Here is a 24,237-nt window from a genome sequence, read left to right on the forward strand (position 1 = left end):
TCAGCTTTCTTGTTTGACTTTTGAAGAAACAACACAGACTTGTGCAATATCATCATATTCATATGTTCTCTTCAAAAATGTGTCAGTAAGCCTTAAGCCAGAGACACTCTAGAAAGGAAAAAAAATTATAAGACCCGTTATAAGAATTACTAAACTCATAAAACAGGTATTTTATAACAAATCCATGCCACTGACTTACTTGCAATCCCTGCACTGAAGACAATAACGTAAGTGCAAGATGGAGAGAGGAACTTGGGTGTAATTTTCCAAGTTGTCTTCCTGAAACTCCACACCAGTGGATGGAATTAGTATTGCACATTTCTAAAACCAGATCCATAGTCCTTTCACTGCTAGAGGAAATTGAAAAATTGAAATAAACCTGTGGACTTTTTTTTTTTTTAAGCATTCAATGACTGCAAATATTTAACAGCTAGATTATTATTTAGGTTGTTATTAATGAAACACTTAAAATTAATTTATATAATTATAAGACAGCAAATAAGATTTACTGTGATGTGCAATAATTTATTTACACGCAGCCTTGGCTAATGTGACTGTTCTATCATGGATTTAGTTAACTGGAGAAGACAATAACGTTCACCTTTTCAGTGCGCAGTACCTGCAGACCAGGCATTTGCTTTAGTTCCTGGCTTCAAATTTTGTTTAGAATTGCTTTACGAAAGTGTTGTGGGAGACAATAAAGGTCTACTGGAGAACACAGCGTAAATACAAATCAAGTCAAAACATGGATAAAGACCCACAGAAGACCACTTAAGAGAATGCTTAGGAGACATTCTAGGGGTGGTACTGAATTAGCAGTAAAATCAAACTTGATATAAATGGTATTTATTCTGATAAATTATGTGTAATTAAAAAAAAAGCAAAACAAGTAAGCACTAGTTCTGTGAAAGAATTAAGAATATGCAATTGAACTGTGAAATCTTACATGATACTGCAGCCAATTCTGCAGAATTCCACTGCTGATTTTTGACAGTCTCCTGATTAGAATAGTATCAACACATAGTAATGGAAGATATATTTAATTATTTAGAATCACTGGAATCCAAAAGATGTTTAAAGTAATGAACTATCAATTAAGTGGTATTCAAAGTAAAATCCATGCTTGAAATGTTTCAGGAGGAATGCCCTGAAAAATGTACTAGCCACAGCTTAGCAACTCAGGAAGAACAAGAGTCACATGACATCATTACCTGCAATTTGTTATTTTACATGTAATATCAAAAGGCTCTTCCAAATTCACGGTGTCTGGTATTGTCTCCAGAGAAAGCCTTACATCACCATAACCAGGAGCCTGGGGAAGTATAAGAATGCACATTTCTCAAATACTGGTTAGTAAAGTTGGAGTTTTTACTATTCGCGTTTTCATTTACTACAACAGGTTTAGAACAACAGGATGTGGATTGTCTCTTCTTGCTCAGTGTCCCACTATTATCACCTTTCTGATAGATTTAACAATTCATTAGACAGGATGATCTGCATCCAGTATAATGAATTAATTTACAGGGAACAATATGCACTTTATTATTTTTTTGGCTAGTTCACTCTGAGTTCCAATACTCATACACTGTTCCTGATTAACTTTCATTTTAATGAAATGATTAATCACTGATTAATTCATTTCTATGACCTCTCTATCAGATGGTTATCAGAGATGCTATGGGTAATATAGTTTTCCTGCATTAGTCCTTCAGTATTCTTCATCTTTAGAAGAAATACTGTTCCTAAGGAATAAGACGGTGCATTCTCTTGCTATTTCAGTCTTCCAAACATCTGCCAAAATAATTAGTTGCCACCAGATAGAATGGTGCATTAATACTTTTCTGTATTTTGTAAAGAGCCAAACACTTCTCATATGATTTACTAACAAACCCACAATGAATACTCAACTTACTACAAACTCGGGTTGACTGAAAATCTAATGCCTTTTATCTTTAAGTTCAATCTCCACAAATGATAAAACTACAAAGGAAAAATGAAGGAAATTTTATTCTGCCTAACAAGTAGCAGCTGAGACATACGTTCAAATTCTGCTGATATGTTGTGCTAAAAGCTGTATCTACAGCTTATTCCCAATGAGGCCCAGACAGTAAGTCAGTGACCTGACAGCTTGTGAACAGCTTTTAGTTATATATGGCTCATTACAGACTGAAGACAGATGACATTTTAAAACACTTATTAAATTGGGCATTAGAGTGAGCAGTGTCAAAACAGAGAATTTCAGATCAGTAGAGCAATGGAACTTTGGAAACCTGCAAGAAAAAAACATAGTCTGTGAATTACAAGACCACTCCAAAACCAAGTGAAATTATTTTAAGCAGGAAACATCCAATAAATTGTTTCAAAAATGCATTCCTGATCTGGACCAAAGTAACGACAAAAAGGAACAGTAAGGGTAAAATATGGGGCTTGCGAGGGAAACAAATGCTCACTGGATTACTAAATGGATTAAGAGAAAAATGATGAAAGGTGAGTGGAATTTAGACACCGACTAACCTAACAGCACTTAGAAGATGAGACAATGAAAGTAATCACAACCTCAAAGTTCATGAACAACTTATAAATCGACCAGAAAAATAGCCTGAATCAAGACTGTAAATCTGAAACATACATAGTATTACATATGCTACACATAAAGATTGTAACTCATAGAAACTAATATGTCTGTATGAATTAGGGAGAAGAATTTTGTATGTTAACTGTTCAAGCAGGAGTTGTTTTTTCAGCTTCCTGCCAAATGGCAACCAAGAAGTTCATTTTGTTCTGATACATTTTGCTATCCTCTACTTGCTTCCAGCAATGTGTGCACAAGCCATTAAGTTAAATTGTTCAGCACAGTGACAAAGAAGAAAAAACATTTTATGTGCCAGAGAACAATCAGGAAAATGAGATAAAAAAAACAGTCATTCACATGATCAAAATGAAAACTCCAGTTTAGTGTTTTTCCCCACACTTCATAGACCAAACATATGCTGAGTATTTATATTAAATAACTTTCCCATATATATTTATATGAATTCAGATCGAGGTCCAGAAAGTAAGAAGCTTGAATTTTCTTTCAAGTTATTATTCAGCTGTTCATTGAGTTGCCTTAAAATCGATACTAAATTAAAATGACGCTTAAAGACTCACCATTCTTTGAAGCTGGCTGGTTTGCAATCTTCCTCGCTCACCTAGATTTGTTTTCCATACGATATCTAGTTTACCAATCACAGTGACGCCTTTTATTACTCCAGCTTTCTCTGCAAATTCCTGCTTTGGTTTCAGGCAGTATAAATACTGACGTGTGTCCATAGGTTGTAAATAAGTTCTTGAGCCAAAAGTTGACTCACTAGAACAAAAAACATTATTCCTTCATTTTAAACAGTTATTTTTAGGAGGTCTTAATAAGAACTCAACCTTTCTTCCCCTCCTTCCCCATTTTTACTGTGCATGTGGCAATGTAGTCAATACTAGCACACATTTTTATATATTCACAATAGAAAACACTCCTCAAATGTACGCAGAACTGAAGGACCACGTTTAGATGTAAGAAAGTAGATTCAGCTGAATCAGAAAGAACTGAGGTAGAAATCCACTTTGTTTATTATCTGGCATCTCAACATTCAAATAATTGTGCTGGTAATTTTCATAGAATCATAGAATCACAAGGTTGGAAACGACCTCTAAGATCATCCAGTCCAACCGTCTCCTCATCACCACTGCCACCACTAGCACTAACCCATACCACACAGCTCCTCATCCAGACGCCTCTTGAACACTGCCAGGGACGGCGACTCCACCACCTCCCTGGGCAGCCATTCCAGTGCCTGACCACTCTCTGAGAGAAGAAGTTCTTCCTTATGTCCAACCTAAACCTCCTCTGGTACAACTTGCGGCCATAAAGCTAATTTAATTCAAAAGCTAATTTAATCTCATTAGTCAAGAACTGTATACAGATTTAGCTTTGTTTAAAAAAAAAAAAAAAAAAAAAAAAAAAAATCAACTATAGCAATGCTCTATCTGCCTTAAACACATACACTAACTTACCCTTTCAATTCTGCACACATATTCACAGATTAAAAGATACAGAGGTAAAACTATGCAAAACCAGCTGTATTCTTTCATGAGTTTTGGGTTTTTGGCTGTTTTTGTTGTTACTGTAGTTGTTGTTGTTTCGGTGTTTTTTGTTTGTTTGTTTGTTTTTAACTCCAGGAAACAGATACAAACACATGAATACAGAAACCGGGTAACTGATATAGGAAGAGGCAAACACTGGTACTGAAACAAATTTAAATCTGTGATTGCTTTGTTTTTCACATTAATTTGAATGAGAGCTAGGTGAGAGCAGAAAAAGCAATCGCTGTAATTCAGATTCCCTGTGCATAACCAGTACTTTGAAATAAACAATTCTTCACACCAATAAATCCAAGGAGCTTAGAACTTACTTGTGGAAAGAAATAAACCAGAAAATAAACTCTTAAGGACCATATATAGATAAAGACCTCTGAAGTACCTACCAAACCACTGTTTGTTTTTTGGAGGGAGAGATTTTACAACAACAGAAAACAGGTTGCTTGTAACAATCTGCAGAACTGAATACATTAATTCATGGGCTATTAAAATAACAAATGAAAATTTTGCTAAAAAAGCCAACAGTTACTTAATGAAGCTATTAACAAAAAATTAAGCTTTGTACTTGAAACATGCTGAAACATTACTTAATGAACACAATAGGGAATCATCACATAACATGAAAGCAAGGGCAACAATAAAGAAGGATTAAATTCAGTTTCACCTTTTTAGTTTTCAAGAGTTCTTACAATTACATTTTCCAATAACAGTTTAATCATCTTCTCAAGCATCAGAAAAAGGGAAGCAGGTACATGCTGAGAACCAGGGTTCAGGACATGGGTAAAGCTTACATGTAAGTATGATACCCTTAAGAAAAACAATCCCTTCTACAGATCACAAATCTAACATCATCAACTTGTTCATATTTTAGAGTAAAGATTTCATGCTGAGAAGTAAAGAACTATATCAATATAACTGGTAAGAAATATAGAACTTATTCTATCAAAGTCCAGTTTATTTTAAACTAATTCCCAGAAGAAATTGCCATGCTTCCATTTCCTGTATTCACAATACTTTCTATTTTATCAAACACAGATCTTTTAAGTTTTTACCTCACAGACTCACAGCCCCCTCAGCAACTTAAGGAACCCTTTGTTTCGCCTCTCCAACCTCTTCATTCATTAATCTTCTCTTTACCACTCTTGCTAGCTCTCTTAAGATTTTCTTAATTGCTACGATTCCAGACGGCAGTGGTCACAAAGTGGAATTGGATCCATGAGTGCAGAACTGCCTTTCAGCCATGGTATTCACTAAGTCTCAATATGCAAAAAATCAATTCACACTAAGTCATTCCAAATATATAAACTGTTATTTGACTCCTTTCCAGGAAATTCCAGGCTCTCTCAGTTTTACAAGCTTATGATTGCAGTTTCAAGACAAAAAACATTACACTGGATAAAAACGCTTTGTATGAACAGCACTCCACTTTAGTGGCCAAATGCTTTGACAGACAAGGAGAAGAGAAAACAGAATTTTCACTTTAACTCCTACTATAGAGCACTCAAAGTACACCTCTTCCAAAAAACCTAAGCAACTGCAAACTGCAAGCAGCCAAATCTGACATCCAGCCTACAAGCTTTTCTGCCCACAATAATTTCAGAGAACACAGTACAGAGCTCTTCTGCTATTTGGTGTTTATTTCAGCATGACAAACACCTGTGGCCTAAGACTCTGTGAAGGAATTCCACTGATTCACCTTAACTGCTGGTTGGATAAATTATAACTAGATAACTGAAAATGGATATGCATCTACTAGAAAGAAACGAGGATGGAAAGGTCCTGTATCTATGAACAGACAGGTCAGAACCATACGTGTGCTAGATCTTATGAAATATATACTGAAAAGTTTTCAATGCATTCATGTCATTATTTGAGGGTGAAAATAGGGATTTGTTTATAAGTTTTTAAAAATAACTTCTATAAAAAGAAAACTAACAAGCTGAATACATAATAGGAATTTGTTTTTTTTTTTTAATTTTGCAAATAAGTGCACTCCTACAGTTACAGGGAACTCAGTGATTATAATGCTTACAACTCATGAAATCATAATACAATGTTTCCTCAGTCTGAGCATACCTCTCCCGTGCTGAGTCAACTGTGTTCAGTTCTGCAACGTTGTACATGATGGATGGCTCTAAAGAAACCTTCTCCATAAACATTGGAGAGGTAGTGATATTCTGAATCTGAGCTTCCAGAAACACTTCGTCTGTCTAGGGAAAAATAAAGAACAAAATCACAAAAATGTAATTGCTAATATTAAAATAATATATAGTCCTATTGTTAAAAAAACAAACAAACAAAAAAGTCGTGTGTGTTTAGTTCATGCCTGCAAATCAAAGTAATTAATGCAAGAAAAACCTTAATCCCAGTTACCATTAATAGGAGCAACAGTGTTAGTGAACAGGTATCTTGCCAAACAATGGATGTGGGATAATTTTTGCATGTTCTAGCTACTGCTTATTTGTAACACTTCAGATTGCCACTTCCCAAGATTTTCATCAACTCGGTAACAACTGAAGTTATAATCCAAATTATTAAAAAAATATAAGGAATTCCAATGCACGTTAATGCCATGCCATGCCAGATTACTAGTGCTGTATAAAAACAATTAAAGGAAGTGTGCATGTTTTGCTTGAACTAAACTATAACAGCTCATGTACATGCTCTGAGATTTTTATTCTGAAACATTTGTGTGTCAACTAAAAAGTAAAACAGCTTCCCCTTTCACTCAGCTTCATCATGCCAATGGTCACTAGCATTACCTACATCTAACAATTTAGTGGGCGCTCAACTTTCAAAGCCTCCTATAAGATCTATCTGTACTAATGAAGCTAATGCCTCAAGATGTTCTAGTGCAGAATGAAAGGTACAGACTGTTTTACTGAATATAGTGGGGAAAAAAAAAACTCATGAAACCAGAGGGATTTTTGCCTCTGCTTCTCTGGAAATGCAGACCATTAAAATCATGTTGAAGCTCTAAACCTGATGGCAGAATAACCACTGAAGGCTCAGGCTATCAGACACATAAGTCCCTGAAGAAGTGCCAATTACAAAAAAAGAAAAAAAAAAAAGAATATGTGCTGGGGGGGGAATATCAAATCTGCATTTACGAGACAGTTACCAGTAAACTGTGTAACAACTAGATTGAATGTATGATAAATCTAAAAGATGTATTTCATGTAGAAATGGATAAAAGCTTACTTTTTTTTTTAAATCAGTGTAAACAAGCTGGAGAAGCTCAATTTGTAAGTTACAGAATATGTCTGAATTACGTTATTCTCAAAAGGAACTCTGTTAGAAGGAGAAATGCAGACTAGTAATGGAACAACTCACTGTGCCTTACAAACAAGTTATGCCTGTATCAGATAAATAGAGGAATGGAAATTGTGCAAGCTTAACAGGCTACCTTGCACTTCCAAGAGTTGGAAATACCCCCAAATTAAACATGGCTCTAGGCACTCATTACAACCACCACCTGACTGTTGCTTAAATTGACACTGTTTATATCCCATAAATCCATTGCTTAAAATCTCCATTAACCCAAGTTTTAGTTGTTTTAACGCAGCAACCATAGGCAGAAATTTTTGAAAAGCTAGTTTGAAAGGGAAAAGAAAAAGCAAGCAGCATAATGAAAAAGCAAGTTAGCTTTATGTTATCCCTAGATGTAATTGTATAAATATCAGTTGTTTTTTAAAAAATAAAATAAAAAACACCTTAAAGTGGTTCACCAGAACGCAGCTTGCCTTAGTACAACACACACCTTGAAGTGAAATCAGACTGCAGGAGTACCATACTAACTCATCAACTCTTACATGCAGTTGAAGTTGGAAAGCAAGGCTCCAGCTCAGGAAAGAAAGAACATCCAGCTGCTGCTCTCTCCTCAAACCCACTGTCTCCACTAACTGGATGGGAAAAGTTCTGTCACAGCTTACACAAGTAGTGCTGTTGTTAAATCTACACTCCCATGGTTCAAAACTAATAATGTTTTAAAGGAGATTAACTTTCACTTTTAAATAACAAATCCCCTTTTCCAGTTAACAAGAAAGCTTCCATCTCACCAAATTTTTGTGATATGTCCTACAGAATAGCACACATGAGAATTTGAAATTACCAACTTTCAGTTTCAACAATGGGTATTAAAGAAAGAGCTAACCATTTAAAAGATTAGCTGTACGTATGCAGGACAGATGGCAAAACATCAGTTCATGATATGCAGAACAAACATTGCTTTTCCATTATGTTTTAAAGTGTCAACAACAAGCACAGAGACAGACAGACAATTAAAAAAGCATACAGATTTATTAAAAAAAAAATAAAAATTACCACAGAACTGAGGTCACTCTAATGGGAAAATAAAAAAGAACACATTAGAGAAATTAGGGTTAAATGTTAAAGAAAAAGGAGGCTAACTTTCAAACAAAATGCATTTCTGCATTTTTTTGTACCATCTAAACACAAGAGCATTAGTAAGACAGAAATGTAAATTAAAATGGATGCAAACAAAGATGACAAGTACATTTCTATTAAGAGGTAGCTAGTATTGTTACATGATTTACTAGCTTTGCTTCAGATTTTACTAACTGCTGCAGAACCAATACAAAACAGAGCCTAAGGCATACAAGCCACATGTAAGGCATGATAGAATAAATTAACTATATTCAAAAAAAAGCAGTTTTGGAGCAATTTTAAAATATGCTTTTAATTTAAATCCATGCAATGAGTTGAGTATGAAATGGAAAAACAGTCCTTGTCATTTCACAGATAATTTGAAGTATCCATATATTTAAAGTCTCAAAAGTAAAAAGCAGGTTTTAAAATGTTCTAGCCAAGACACAATACTACAGCTTGCAACAAAATTTGGTGTAATTTAAATGGGAAAAAATATCTTTTGGGACGGGTAATCTTCATTAAAACAAAACAAAAAAAATACTTCAAGTGAAAACTTTATTTTCATAAGCATCTGTATGTTTGCCTCCCTGAGAATGTTTGCAGGAACAGAATCTTTTTCAGATCCTTTCTGAGGCACAAAAAATCAGTGAGAGACTTTCTAAACACTGAGTCAGGTAATTCAATCACAGGATTGCAGCAGACTAAGGTGATAGGACATGCATTTTATACACGAATTTCAGTGACCATCATGATTTGGGTGTTACTGCAACATGAGCAACATGCAAGAAGATTAAGTTCAGTGTTATCCCTTGTCCTAGAGAGATGAAATAAAACTAGAAATTGTAATTCATAATTATAGTGATAAATCTTTCAAATTGTATCTCATCAGTAACATTAACAGTTCAACTGGTTACTTAACTTTTAAATACCTCTAGTTAATCAGCAATTACACATATCTTCCTCTACTCCCAAGGAGAAGTCTGCCTTAAAATTCAGAATGTAGGCACTGGTGCTTCTGATAGCAATGTAGTGCCACAAACACCATTTATCCAATTTCTTCTTTCTTTCTTTTTTTATTTATCTATCTTTCACTGTTACATCACATAGCAGAACTTAACGTCCTTTCAGAAGTGAAATTAAAATCAGTTTGCTGGGTAAATGAAAATCCTTCAGTTAATATTATCCACAGTTTTTTTTTTTAAAAGAAGTTTTAATCAATCATATGAATACTGAAGTAATGAAGTCATATGAATACCCAGAAAGAAATAACAAAAGGCAACAAAGCAACCTTTTCAAACCTTCATGGATTAAAAAAAGCAAAAAAAAAAAAAAAAAAAAAAAAAAACAAAACCCAGCAGCTTACCAAATCAAAACAAACAAAAACCAAAAACCACCATCAGCTCAGACACCTCAACTTCTCAGAAATTTTTATTTTTAATGAGGAATTGGTGGCTAGCTGAGGGATGGCGATATTTCATTCTATACTTTATCAATGCCATTCAGACAAAAAAAAAAGAAGAAAAAAGTCAAGAGAAGAGTATTCATGACATGTCATAAGTCTGCCTAAAATTAAGAATTCTTCCAGCACTGAACAAAATTTACATATAAAGTAGAGAGACAATAAGGTTTAAGACATTTGCCCCTCTTCACCCCACGATGTATTTTCTACCTGAAACAATGTGATTCATGTAGAAAACCAACATTTATCTTATTTATGTAATTCTGAAGATATTCCCCATTACTGGAATCTATGCCAGATCTATGAAGCATTCAAGCACTCAGCTAGTAGTACATACACTTATTCATATACCTTTCATTTCTTTGTACCACGATATTTAAATTCTTTGAACTGTACTTCCCCTAAATAAATCACATGCTATATTAAATGGATTATAATCTACGTGCTGGTCATATACAACAGAGAAAATCTTGGGGAATCTCCTGTGCAACTCTGAACACGGTTGATGTTTGCACCCAAGATCCTTATCTTTAGACCAAAAACCATGATGTCATTTTTCCTGCTTTCTCTGTTGATTTTTATCAGAAATACATCTTTTGCAACCGTATAGCCATAATCTCACGTGATAAACCCATATATATGATTGAGATAAACAATTAAGACAATAGATTTTGAGACACTCTGCTTTTCTACTGCAAATTCCTAGCATGCATCTGCTCCATTAAGAACAAACAGGATAGTAAAATGTTTTCTACTTAACACAAATTATTATCAGATTGTCACATTTGTCTTTTTTTCTTCCATTTATTCTTCACTGCAAAGAGTTTTCCGCAATTTCACTCATTTTTTATACAATACATATACCTACAAGGAAAGTCTACAATTGAAAAGAATAATCTATGTAATTTGTAGGAGTTTCCACTATCAGTGCTACCATCAACTAGAATTCTACCAGTAAAGAGCCAAAAAGAGATACTTAAGTATACATCCAAATAAATATTTGCAATTACGAGGTTTTAAAGTGCCATGCATAACTGACACAAAACCTGAAAATGAAGTTAGTTAACAGAGGGGTTATATTTACATTGGAGAAAAATTTGTTTTTCCCATTGTGGTAAACTATTATCTATTTTTCATACAATTAATCTCCCCTTACTGCAAGTAGTCTATCAACCTAAAAATACTATCTGTAAATGCAATTATTTGAGTTCACAGGACAGCAGAAAACATGAAAAATTTTCAGCAATTACATCAAATTCTTTACATGCTTGCTTTACATATGCCATTTCTTTTCATTCCATCATGAATCCATCTATTTTTAATTTACATTACATAAACTCATCAGCAAATAAATATGATCATTAAGAAGGTCTCTGAATTTAATCCAACTACCTAAAATGAAGTAATAAACACTAAACCAAAACAAACCTAAATACAAATAACTCACATTTACCTCTGCATTGTAGAATTTGGTTTTCACATCTAGTGGTTTGAGTACCTGAGTGAAATGGAAAAAAGACAGGTTGACTATTGGTTTCTCAGACATCATTAGTACAAACTGTTTATAGCAGTAAATCTTCACCAAAGATTTGATGCTGATGGTATTCTTGGATTTTTTTCCTTTTTTTTTTTTTTTTTTTACCATAAGCAGAACAGGTGCATAAAGAAACATGCAATAGAATAATCTAAAAACTCAAAATTTGCTATATGCTAGCTGCTAGTTATTTACCAGCCCAGCTGCTTTCTTACTGCCCGAGTAGTCTTCTCATATTGGTAACAAATACTCTGCAACATCCTCTTATGAAATGAGACAAATATGATGTAGTGAGCAGATTTTGTCTCTAAAATAACATTACATCCACCTTGCATCCTGTAGTGGTCTCCACTTGCTCTCAAGAGGGGAACAAGAATAATCTAAAAGGCCCTTGAGCATTTAGCACCAAACAAATGTTGCTGAGGACCTCTCCAAAAATAAATGAAAGAACTACACATGTGATTTTCTTAAGCAATGAACCATTACTAGCCATGACTTCCTTCTTGAAAATACAACTGTTAACACTACTAAGATGGAAAAAAAAGAATAGACACCAGATATTTTAAATCTCATAAATTAACAGTGAAAAATTTGATGACAAAAGGAGAGAACAAAGCGATGGTTTTTAAATGTTGCACATAAAATCAGCGTCTTCAACTCCAAGCAGTTAATACTTACAAAACGGAAATACACTGATAAATCTGAAAGAAATAATGTATTATACTTACAAGGAAACAAGTTTAAAATGTCTTGCTGGGAACATTTGTTCTCCTGCACATATGGAAGGCCCACAGATACTAATAGCACACACTGATATTCTTTGTCTGTACCAGATGGCAATTTAGCCTTCTAAAGACCAAAATAATATTGTCTGCAGTAATCAGATTGAGTACAGGGCTGTAAGTGTACAATAAGATCATGTGCAATCTGGAGAAGACATAGATGATAAGCCACAGGTCTGGCTCATGTACTGTCAGAACCTATATAAGAATAGCCAAAAACATATTAAGTAAAACACGCCACCCAATACTTCTTTGTTATCCCACAATCATCCAAGTCTTAATATATTTCACAGTAAATCAACACCTATTAAATACACAGCTAAAATACACTTTTCAACCAAAATCAATCCAGATGATAGTGATTTCCTGCTTTCATCAGTTATTCTAATCAAGTTTGGTACCTGTGTGCTGGAATGAAGACTTTCAACTTTATCAATTAATTCTTATGACATTAGTAAAATATAGCACATTTAGAATTCTTTTCTTAGCTTCCTTTAAAAAAAACCCTCTATTCCAGTTTTAAAAGGTTAAGAACACTAAGAGAAAAATCAGATTTTTATAACTTAAACTCACAAGTTAGATATGTCAAAGTCAGACTGAACAACACTTAATATGTTTTAAAAAAATCATAAAAATGGCTGCTATAAAGAGATTGGAAATTGATTTTTCTTTACCAATCAATGAAAAAAATAGTATCTGTAACTTCTGAAAACTTTAGCTGCGCTGTAATTATAAACCATCAGTTCACCCAGTTTGAAGTGATAGCTTCTATCCATTTGATTTCAAATGTCAAATATATAACAGCATGTAAAAATACTTCTGAAGCATAAACTGTTTTAACATTACTTTTTCAGATTGATTCACTTTGTACAAATAGAGTAGAATACTGTGTACTGTACCTGAAATTTGAAGAACTTTCTGAAGTACATCTTCTCTCCTGTTTGCGTAGTATAACTTACTGCACAAACTAAGCTAAAGGACATATTTAGAAAAAAATAATTAAATTTTGTACTGTATTAATGAAGGAATAGAATATCAGGCACATGCTGCAGTTTCACAGTTCATTATACCACTGCAATGTTAAAAATAAATCAAAAACAGATAAAAACACCAAGTTCGAAGATTTAAAACCTTACATGTGCGTTCCTATTTCCTTCACTTCATGATGAATCACATCATCAATACAGCAGTCAGGTTTAAGTTCTGCCACTGCAGCAGTAGAAGCTGACAGGTTCAAGCGCTGAGAACTTGTCTGAAGATCAGCCTAAGAACAGAAAAACAAAGCATCAGGTAACTCCACAGCTGCTTAAGGCAAAATATGGAAAAATAACTTAGGCTGAGAAGTATCTGAGGGTTTTATCCTGCACATTTTTATACATAAAGCACAACTGTGTTCATTGTGAGATAAGTTGCTTCCATGTATTTTAGAAATTGTCTTTGACAAATCCAATCCTTCAATATGTAGCTTATAAAATTCCCATTTACTCTTGAGATCCATAAACTTCTAAAATTTTTGTTCTCATGCAATTCTCTGTTCAACAAGAAATGCAAAATATGATGCACCAGGAAATAACTCATTCAAAACATAAGGAAAACACAAGTAAATATATGCTATAAAGAGACTAGCTTTGACTACATAACTGAAAATAACAATTGCAAATAAAAGAACACATGGTTTTTTTGGTTTTGGAAGTTTTGCCACTAATTCTCCAGAGAAGCTTTACAGATTATCCACTTTTTAATACAATTTCATTTTGTTTTTTAATTCTAATATTAAAATATTTCTTATCCTCACTTCCATTTTCATTTGTTTTTGTTTCCATTTGCAAGGAATATTTCCTGGATCAAAAGAGAAATGACAAACAGTCTGTGTATAAAACATGCTAAATGCACTAATATTGCAAGAAAACAATCAAGATCTTTTGTTTGTTTTTAACAAACCGACTATATAGATTTCACATACCTTCACCAGTATGTCCTTGACAACTTGATTACTATCATTATGTACACTAATGTAACTGGAAAATGTTTCTCCCAGAAATATATTTCTGCATTTAAAAAATATACATATATGTTTAGCAACAACAATAACACAAAAAAAACCCAACAATTCACAAAATTCCATTTTTAATATATATATTTTTTAAGCTGATCATTAGCCTCGCCAACTTTGATTACTATCTCCAGTTCTTAAAATGCTAGAAAGATGTAATTTGTGAAAGTTCTATGAGTGGCTCACAAACTCATACTAAGTCCAGTGTAAAGAAATACAGTGCTGAAACTACACTGCAACAGTCATCAGGCTCACTGGGGGAAGTCCATTTGCTGTGGTTAATTTTTATACTTACTAGTATTCAGAAGGAAACAGAACTATTTATAGGATTCAAATTTAAGAATAGCTAGGGAGGCTGCCAAATCAAACCTTAGAATATGTTGGCAATTTCACACCCATATTTCTAAACGTCATCCTATTAAGAGCAAATTTCAAAAAAAAATAAGAAAATCAAAAGTTTTACAAGATAAAAATACAAAGACAATACTACATACAAAATAATAGACAACACTACAACACACAGAAGTCACTGCAATAAAATCTATCAGCATAAGCTGTGGTTTATAGCAGCATTTTACATCAGGACTTTACCAAAATTTCTTTCAACTTACTGTTCCTGATACATTCAATCAGGCTATACACAACATTAAGCAATATACATTTATATATTACATCACATTCAAAATCGAGTCACAGAATGGTTTTAAAATAATTGAATATTTTATTGCATAGAAAGGCAAGTAAGAAATGTTAAACGAATCCTGGAACTTAATATAATATACTTAATATACATTACCCAAAATTTTGAGGCAAAGTCAGCATTTCTCCTAGCATCAAAGCTTCTGCTCCTTTTACAGTAGAAGGATCATCTTTCATGAGCAGGTGAAATAGATTACCTGTAGAACATCAAATTGCATACATCTTAGTACTAGCCAAGTCAAAGGCTCCGTCTGCATTTAGGATATGACACTTTTTTTTTTCTTCTCAATTTATGCTAAATATACTTGTTTTACAACCAACTTACTTAGGGACAAAACACACGTATATATGCTTGTTTATAAGTTAAGGCTTTTACAATTACACTGAACAGCACAATCTCAAAGGCATTCTCAAATTATAATTAAATCTTCAGGGATATTCTGTCTAAATAGAGCACGCCACGTAATGAAGGGGACTATGTGGAGCTTGCTAGGGGTCCATCCCCGTGGGGATCCACAGTTAGCCTAACTTCCATGAGGCCATGGGCTTCACAGGCCTAAAGGGCAAAAGCAAGGTCTGCTTAGTTACCGTGTTTGTTGCTTCTGCTGTGCTAAGGTGGTGGTCATGGGTGGGGATCACTTACAATAGGGAACTGTACGCTTTGATCAAGAAGAAACACTGGACGTAGAAACAAGATGTAAGATTAGATATGGTTGCTTAGGGAGGCCTTGAAACTGTTGAGACTTGTATCCAAGATATACGTAACCATATATATATGTGTGTGTGTGTGTGCGCGCGTGCTGCTGTGTTGGGTGAATATAGTAGATGTAGTAGAATAAGAATAATAAAGGACTTTCCTATGACAGAGGCCTCTGGTTGCTGAACTGCGACAACAATTGATTAGCCCCATTTACCTTCTTTCCAGACTGCCTTGCATTTCTACACAGGTCTCTTTTCTTGGATCTTTCCCTTTTTCTTATACATCTGAGTTGCAACTACTACTGAGGGGTAATCCAGGAATTTGCAATACTTCATCTCCATACACCAAGCATACGATCATGTGATTCTGCTGTGATTCAGTTTCCATTGCAATATGTTGTATAATATATATCAATGAATATTAAGATGTTATAATTACGAAATAAACAAGAGAGTTCAGCAAAGCAGATTATGATAACAAAAAGAGAATAGATAGAAAGCTAACTCATATCCTGGGCTCACTTACAAAACTAAAGCACAGTGAATCTCCAGAAGAGATCCTTTCCCCCTGGTAGCCAGCTCTTAAATAGGTCTAGGAGAGGGGGAGCCAGGCTCCACCCCTTCCAGCAGCACAGGTGAATTGTTTTCACCTGTGCTCCTGTGGCTGACTCATGTCTCGCTTCAGGTAATCAATCAGAGGTTCAGTGCCCATACATATTGATTATAATTAGTGCAGCATTTTCTCCAGATAAAGAAAATATTAACAACAACCTTTTGTTTTCTACAATTACATATTTTTCTCTGTTAGAGATTCTTTCCCAGTTAAAATAACTGCATGCTCCCTACCTCACAGTAACAACTGTAGAGACAGTATCTTAAGTGCTCAGATTTCAAGTTCATATGTTCACAATATAATCACTAAGTTTTCAAAGCTCTAGGTGAAGAGTTGCATAGTGCATCTTGGTATTTTCCTATACCTAATACCAACCAAAACATAATAGCATTTCAGATTACTTTCTACAGAAGTTCAGAAGAATTCTTTTCACATATAAATCTTAGATGCACTGCTTAAACCTAGCAATAGGTGTTTACTGTAAGGGAACTGCTAAATCATGGCCTGAACCACTGTCTGATTACCTGAGACAAGCACTGAGTCAGCCCAAGGAGCACAAGTGAAGGCAATCAGCTGTGTGACTGGAAGGGATGGAGCCTGGTTGCACCTCTCCTAGACCCTGTTTAAGGGCTGACTGCTACTGAGGAAGGATCTTTTCCTGGAGATCCCTCCTTTTGGAGTTTTATACTTTGTGCCTAGGGTGAGCATTCCATTTATTTTTGATTGTCTCTTTCTACCACAATAATCTTTTTAACTATAAACTTGTAAAATACCATCCCAAGCACACCACTCTTCTAACTGTACATTTGTTAACTGTACAGTGCACAATGATCAGTTAGTAGATAAAACATACCTGGCAAATCTCTTTCTTCACAAGTCACTGGAATATTAGTGAATAAGGTAGGCTTTGTTAACCTCATCACTGCAAAAGCAGAAAATAAACCATAGGTCAATTGACAAGTTTATTTGTTTGTTTTAAGCACAGTTCTGTCATGCACTCCATTAAAAAAAGAACTAATGAAAACAAACACTATCAAATCTCAGCTCAAACGATGTCAAGATCTTTTTAGCCCATCTGGTCATTTTCAACAGAATAAATTCCCTGCTACTCTAATCCAAGCATACGGGTGGTGAAAACGGTTCCTCTTGCTTTCTCTGACACAATAATGTCTACCATTTTTTATCTTAAATTTGAATATATCTTTTCTGTTAAAATGTTGTACTATGTGTTTTGTGGATATAAGGAGTGTACCAGCTTCATTCTGTGTGACCATTCTAAGTCTGCTTAGATGTCTGTTCTGTGACTCTAGATACCACAGAATTGAACACAATGACTTATTTGGATTTTAGCAGCCATAAATACCAGGACACCACACAATTTATATCCTAATCTCCACAATATACATATGATATACATAGAATTAAGGAGCCAAGATTGAAGTAAGAAGCCAAGATTGTCAATACAACAGCAAAAGGGCCAAAAAACTCAAGGATCTTCTTATAAAATCTTTCATCAATACCAATAAAATCAAAATCATCAAGATCTTCTGATTAAAAAAAACAAAACTCTACTTCAAGAAGGTTGCGTTTTCAACAGCATTTCTTCTATGAAGATAGAAAGGGAGAGCTGAGGTTGATGAGAGTTGAGCTCTTCTCTCCTGGAGAGAAGACTCCAAGAAGAACTGACTGAAGTCCTCTCGTACCCAAAGGGGAGCTACAAGAAACTGAAGAGGAACTCCATGAGGGAATGCAGTGATAAACTGTGCAATGGTTTCAAACTAAAAAAAGGCAGATTCAGATTAGGTATTCTGAGCAAGTTCTTTAATCAGAGGATGGTGAGGCGTTGGCACAGACTGCTTATCTCTGGAGGTGTTCAGTGTAGGCTGAATGGGCTCCTGGGCAGCTTGGTCTGGTGGGAGGTTTTCCTATTCAAGGCGGGGGAATGGAACTAGGTGACATTTAAGATTCCTTCCAATCCAAACCATTCTGCGACTCTCTAACTTCATGTAACTCAGAATACTCAAGGTCACATGATTTTCATTTGCACTATTCTTGAACTTACAAATTTCCTCCCTACTAATACAAATCAGTGCCCACACCTTGCCTATTGCTTCATATGAATGCATCAACATAAAACTTAAGTTTAGCATTTGCAATCTCAAATTTTGATCTGAATATGTAAAGTGCACTGATTCCTTTTTCTTCTACCAAACGTAAAACTTAAAATTTTATTTTATAAAAAATCATGATTTTTTTTTTGAATACAAGATGTTAAACAACAACCTTGCACTGAAACACGTACTGCAATTTCACATTTATTGTACTACTTACATCTCAGCATTCACTATTTCCAACTGTATAAAAATATTCAACTCCTTTCACATAGTAGTGGGCTGGGCTGGTTCACATTAACTTATACTATCATACAGTAAACCTATACAAGCTAGTATTTACATGAACAAATCTTAGTTTTCAAATGTAAAACAACAACAACTTCAAATCATTCTCTTTTGTGTGTTTAAAGACTAAAAATATGACCTCTGAAGGCTTTGTACCATGCGGTAAACAAAAAGCCTCAAAATACACAAAACAGAGTAAGTAGAGAAGTAGATTCAACATAGGAACTGAAAAAGGTACTGAATCACATGTGTGTATGAACAAAGCAGTTAGCTCAAAGTAGAATTTTTTTACTTCACTTCTACATTGGTCCTACCCGAAACAAATAGCTTTATAGAAAAACTAAATGCTGCATTCATTTACTACTGTTTAGTTCTCCAGCTGTGGTGTAATCAAGCACAGTGAGTATCATTGGTCATAAGCCAGCTAAGAGAAAGCAGCAGAAACCTGACAACTACAACTGAATAGTGGCACTGATCTCTGTTCCAAATTTTGGCAGATTGTAGAGCATCAAGTTGGAAAGGATCTACGAAAGTCACAGGGTCCAGCCCCCAGCTCCACACAGGGACATCCAAAATTCAAACCCTGCCTCTGAGTGTTGGCCAGATGGTCCTTGAGCGAGACTGCTGCTATGACCACTATCCTGAGCAGCCTGCTCAACTGCCCACTGCCCTCTGGTGCACACCCTGTCTCCAACCCCCAGCTGCCCTCCCCTGGCACAGCTCCATGCCGTTCGTTCCCTCAGGCCTTGTCGCTGTCACTCAGAGCAGAGCTCAGCACTGCCCTCCACTCCTGTGAGGAGCTGCAGCCGCCATCAGGCCTCCCCTCCGCTCTTCTGCTCTGCACTGAGCACACTCAGGGGCGTCAGACACTCCTCATACCCCCTGCCCTCCAGTCCCTTTACCATCTTCATAGTCCTCCATGGACACTCTCCAATAGGTTTATGTCCTCCATATACTGTGGCGCGAAAACCACACCCAGATCTGGAGGTGAGGCTGCACAGTGCGGAACAGAAAGGACGGACAACCCCTCCCTCACCCACAGGCAGTGCTGAGCCTACTGCACACCAGGACATGGATGCCACTCTTGGCTGTCAGGGCAAACTGCTGCCTCATGGTTTAACTCGCTATCAGCCACAACGCACAATCCCTTTCTATGGGGGCTGCTCATCCACAATTCTGTATGCTCCAGGCACAGAAACTGGCACTTGCTCATTACAACTCAGGCACTTGGTGAGTGCCTAGCACTCTCATTTGTCATGATCTCTTTGCAAAGCCTTTCTACCACCAAGGAATGTTTTCTTAGTTAAGTCCTAAGTTTATTTAAAGAATATAGTGGGGTTGTATTATAGACAATTACCTAATTGTCTTCAAATCTACAATAAGCTTATATAACTAGAACCGACTACTTATCATGGAAGAGTTACAGCTCAAGTTTAAAATAAAGACAACAGTAATAAAATTAAAAAATATACACCATGGAGTGAAGTCAAAATGCACAAATCAAGATATGTAGATTATTGTATTTAATGAGACTACTAAAGTATTCTGTTCTTGTAGTATTACAGATTATCCCTTGCTTTTTTTTCCTCAGATTCTAACAATAAAACATTCTGCATCTTACTACATTGTATCTCTAAAAATTCTGACAGTACAAAGTAACTTCATTACTATTATCCTTAAGATCAGAGAAGTAACTTCACTGATGTAAATTGGCTACATAAGCTCTACTACTAATAGCAACAACTAGTTATCTGTCATATCAGTTTTGCTAAGCAGTAATATTAAATCCCACAAATACACCAAATAATAATACAGAACATTCAGCTTTCAGCCAAAGTTTAAAAATGCATGTCAATGTTCAATATCCTTTGTTTTAAACTACAAAGAGGTATGCAAAGTCCACAATAAACTATTATTATTCAAACATTATCATATGAAGAAAAACAAGCAAAATTCCAAAGGGAATATCCTGGAGAAATTAAGTGCAGAAGTATTATTTTTTCCTTTACACAAAGGACAAGAGAAAAAACACAGAATACTGTACTAAATCAAACAAATGCATGTTGCAGGTAAATGTGAGAGGCAAATGTATTAATCTTCATTGACCCATTCACGATTTTCCCAACAAAATAAACTTAAATACACTACTACAACTTGAAAACAGTAGTAAAGTAAGTTATTTTCTCTTAATTAATTCATCAGCTGTTCTGAAGTTTGTGTATTTTAAGCTCCTTAAAAACTAAGCTAACTAGAAACTACTTCAGACCACAATATTGTTACAAAACTATGTTACAATCACAAACTAAATATAATTCCAAATTTATGTACAAGCAAATTCATTTTATCAGTAAGGCTCAGCTTTTCCCTAAGAATATTTCTAATATATTCACAGTATAGTATATCACAGAAAATCCATATCTGTCCCAAAGATCTTTGGATAGTAGCATTGCAAGATGGCAATTCGTTCTGCTTGATCAGTCTATTCAATTTTATCCAGATGTCCTCCAAGTTCTGGTTATTACAATTAGACTGCTCAATTGTCCACTTTGCTCTATAAAATGCATGCAATTTAAGTCTTTCCAAATTGTTTTGAAGTTCTTGAGATAGAGGAAGAATCTTTTCTTTAAGTTTAGGGCTACAGAGAGAGACACTCCAAGACCTTTTCAATTTCTGTTTCTCATTAGATGGTGGTTCTCCTTGATTTTCCAAGTTAATTTGCCTGCGGCCTTTTTGTGTGTGGGTTAAAGTCTGCCCGTGATTCATATCAGACCGAAATTCAAGGAGATTTTTTGTGCAGTCATAACTAGGAGATTCTACAATACATTCTGAAGGTGTAGTAAGTTGTTTCAATTCTTCTGCTTCTTCAGAAGAAATAACAGGTGGTTGCTTTTTGGGTTTGAGCGGAAGTCTGTACAAATCATTTGGAAACCAGGGTGTGAATCTTGGTAACTGACGAATGGGAAGCTCCTTCACTGCCGCTTCTGCAAATTTGTGCAGTTCTGTCAGATCTCTCTGATGTGGTCGATAATGTAAGACCACTTCCATGCTTGTGCAGTAGCAATCCAGTTATTCTTAATTACAAGAATAGTCTCTTGATGAGGATTCATAAGTCTAGATTGAAACATCTTATTTACAAGAATTTCCTTGCCCCATGCTGCAAAGATCAGTGGGAAACGGGACCTAAAGCAGAAGCATTATGAAAAAATAAGACACTTCCAAATTAAGAAAAACATTGCTAGGATATTCTGTAAAAAAAAAGTAACAAGTGGTAAAAACAAGCCAGACATGTACATTAACCTTTCTATTTACTCAAGCTGACTACAGCAACTGTGTTCCATCACCACCAGCATAATTTCAGTACACTGAACATTACCCACAAGAACGCAGTTTAATAGATGCTGTCCTTCCTCAAGGATATTCTTTTCACTGGAACCTTTTCATGCTTGCCATCCACCTGCCACTTGTTACATTTTTGTGATCAGTAGGGTAAGGATAACTGAGAAGACCTCAAATGTTAATTCTTACGTATTAAGGCAAGCATAATTCTCTTTTTCCAAAGATTCTGTACTCACATGACTTTATGAACTCTAAGTGTACTATCAAAGCATGAAGCAAAATAATTCTTAAAAATATCATCTTTAATAAGACACATCACCACCACTATCTATTTCAGCAAAGCCACCAATCAAATATTTTTGAAGTATTTTCCCCCAAAATTTTAACAGACTAAGCCAAGGCATATAAATTAATTACAGAATATACTGTGCATTACAGAAACCTTCCTGAAATAGTACTGACAGATGTTGCAGTTTTTAAAGTTGACACTAAAAGGTAAGTCTAAACAGACTAAGGTCTGCTTTTTTTCCCAGTTTATATAATGTTCATAGACATTCAACTTTTACCCTCATAGCTTCCAAGGAATACATGCAGCCATTCTTTCAGAAGTAGTAAGTCCTTACAGATTTTATACTCTAAAAATATCGGTAACTTCTTTCTTTCATTTAAAGACCAAATTAAAGTAGGGAAAAAAAAAACAAACAACAAACAACAACCTACAAACAGGAGTATGAGACATAACACAAAACACATATAACATGCACTCTCACTCAAGCTTCCCCTCTCTGCTTATCAAGTTTGCAATCATTTCAGGTTCTCCATCAGACATCAGCAATATACAATAATGTTGGAGTCACTAAAATTTCAAATTGCTTAATCATGTCACTGTCAATATTTTGTGCATGGGCACTGTATCAAATTCAATACAAGCCCAAGGATCCTACTGATTTATCGCAAAAACAGATTGACATGCCATACAACTTGTTCCTTTGTATAAATTACTAACAAAATGTTCTGATAATGGCAGCTGACAGTATTCCATGTTCTTATGTTTTGGCTTAGCTGTTGTCTGTGCACATGTATGAGAAAGTGTTTGCTGATCTCTGAATTATGGTTAATACATTTTACTATGAGATGCTGAAAACTCTCTCAAAAAACACTGTGAAGCAATTAAACAAACAGAAGATGGAGTCTAACATCATCTATGCACCTGCACTGCTTTACATAACTGAGCCATCTCACTTAAAATACACATGTAATTAATGTTTTAACTGTTCCCTATTCCACCTCAATAGCAATGCTTATTTCCAACAAGCACTGTTCAAGAAAAAGAAGGTGGATACTTCTGCTGACTGCAATAAGAGGCAGCTAGATTCAGGTTTTTCACTGCTTCATCTCCTAACCTGATGGTACCCAAGTGCCTGTTGGCACAACCAGCTTTTTTTTATAGAAACCTATCGATTATTTTTGTTTCTATCAGCTCTAGCTCTGTAAGAACTACTAGTTTTTTTTCTCTCAATACCCGTGTTTCCTGAATCAAAAATGCAAGCCAACGGCTGTTCACCGAGGGAAAAAGCCATTAAAGGAAAAAAAAAAAAAATCAGGGGACTACAAAGAAAATCTTAAATCAATTAAAAAAAAAAAAAAAAAAAAAAAAAAGTTAGAACTGCTGAAGCCTGTCTGCAAACCGCAAATACAGCGCAGAGCCCGGAGCGCCCCGCCAGGCCCGGCGCGCAGCCCCGTCCTCCGCCCGCTCCCCGCCCGCTCCCCGCAGCGAGACGCGGTCACGCGGCGCGCCCCGTCCTTCCGCAGTCCTCCCCTGACCCGGGGGAAAGCAGCTCGGCCCTCAGCACTTCCCACGCTCAGGGACCGGCCGGGTGAGAGCGGCCGCTGAGGGCCCGGCCAGGCAAGGCGCCCGTACCTTTCAGGGCCAGCAGGTGCTCCTGCTTGGGCTGGTTAATGTCCATGGTGCAGCCGCGAGCCCCGAGCGCCCCAACCAGGGTAGAAGTGCGCACGCACGGCACAGCAGAGCGGGCACCCCCGAACCCGGAAGCAGCTGTCCAGGACACACCCCGCCCGGCACCACCACGGCGCCACCAACTGCTCAGCCCCTCCTCCCAGGAAGGCGGGCCCCGCGGGCGCC

At 35.8% G+C, this 24,237-nt stretch overlaps 2 protein-coding genes across 5 annotated transcripts; both read right to left on the reverse strand.

The window, feature by feature from the left end:
- On the reverse strand, window positions 1–24,061 carry TRAPPC13 (trafficking protein particle complex subunit 13; the record flags this gene model as incomplete). 4 transcript variants are annotated; one of them, XM_079548914.1, is made up of 13 exons in its annotated part: window positions 1–108; window positions 200–347; window positions 1,212–1,312; window positions 3,151–3,349; window positions 6,208–6,341; window positions 8,455–8,472; window positions 11,433–11,477; window positions 13,195–13,267; window positions 13,432–13,559; window positions 14,259–14,343; window positions 15,145–15,244; window positions 17,213–17,281; window positions 24,016–24,061. In XM_079548914.1, the coding sequence occupies 13 exons, from the start codon at window positions 24,059–24,061 to the stop codon at window positions 1–3; spliced, it is 1,254 nt and encodes a 417-aa protein (XP_079405040.1). The 4 variants fall into 4 exon arrangements, with proteins under 4 accessions (XP_079405040.1, XP_079405039.1, XP_079405042.1 ...); XM_079548913.1 differs by having other exon boundaries at window positions 200–350; XM_079548916.1 differs by lacking the exon at window positions 8,455–8,472.
- SHLD3 (shieldin complex subunit 3) lies at window positions 21,054–21,803 on the reverse strand (the record flags this gene model as incomplete). Its single annotated transcript, XM_079548917.1, has 1 exon — window positions 21,054–21,803. The coding sequence occupies one exon, from the start codon at window positions 21,801–21,803 to the stop codon at window positions 21,054–21,056; it is 750 nt and encodes a 249-aa protein (XP_079405043.1).
- Window positions 24,062–24,237: the final 176 nt, after the last annotated feature.

This window comes from Tetrao urogallus, assembly GCF_951394365.1.
Source record: "Tetrao urogallus genome assembly, chromosome: Z".
Lineage (NCBI taxonomy): Eukaryota > Metazoa > Chordata > Aves > Galliformes > Phasianidae > Tetrao > Tetrao urogallus.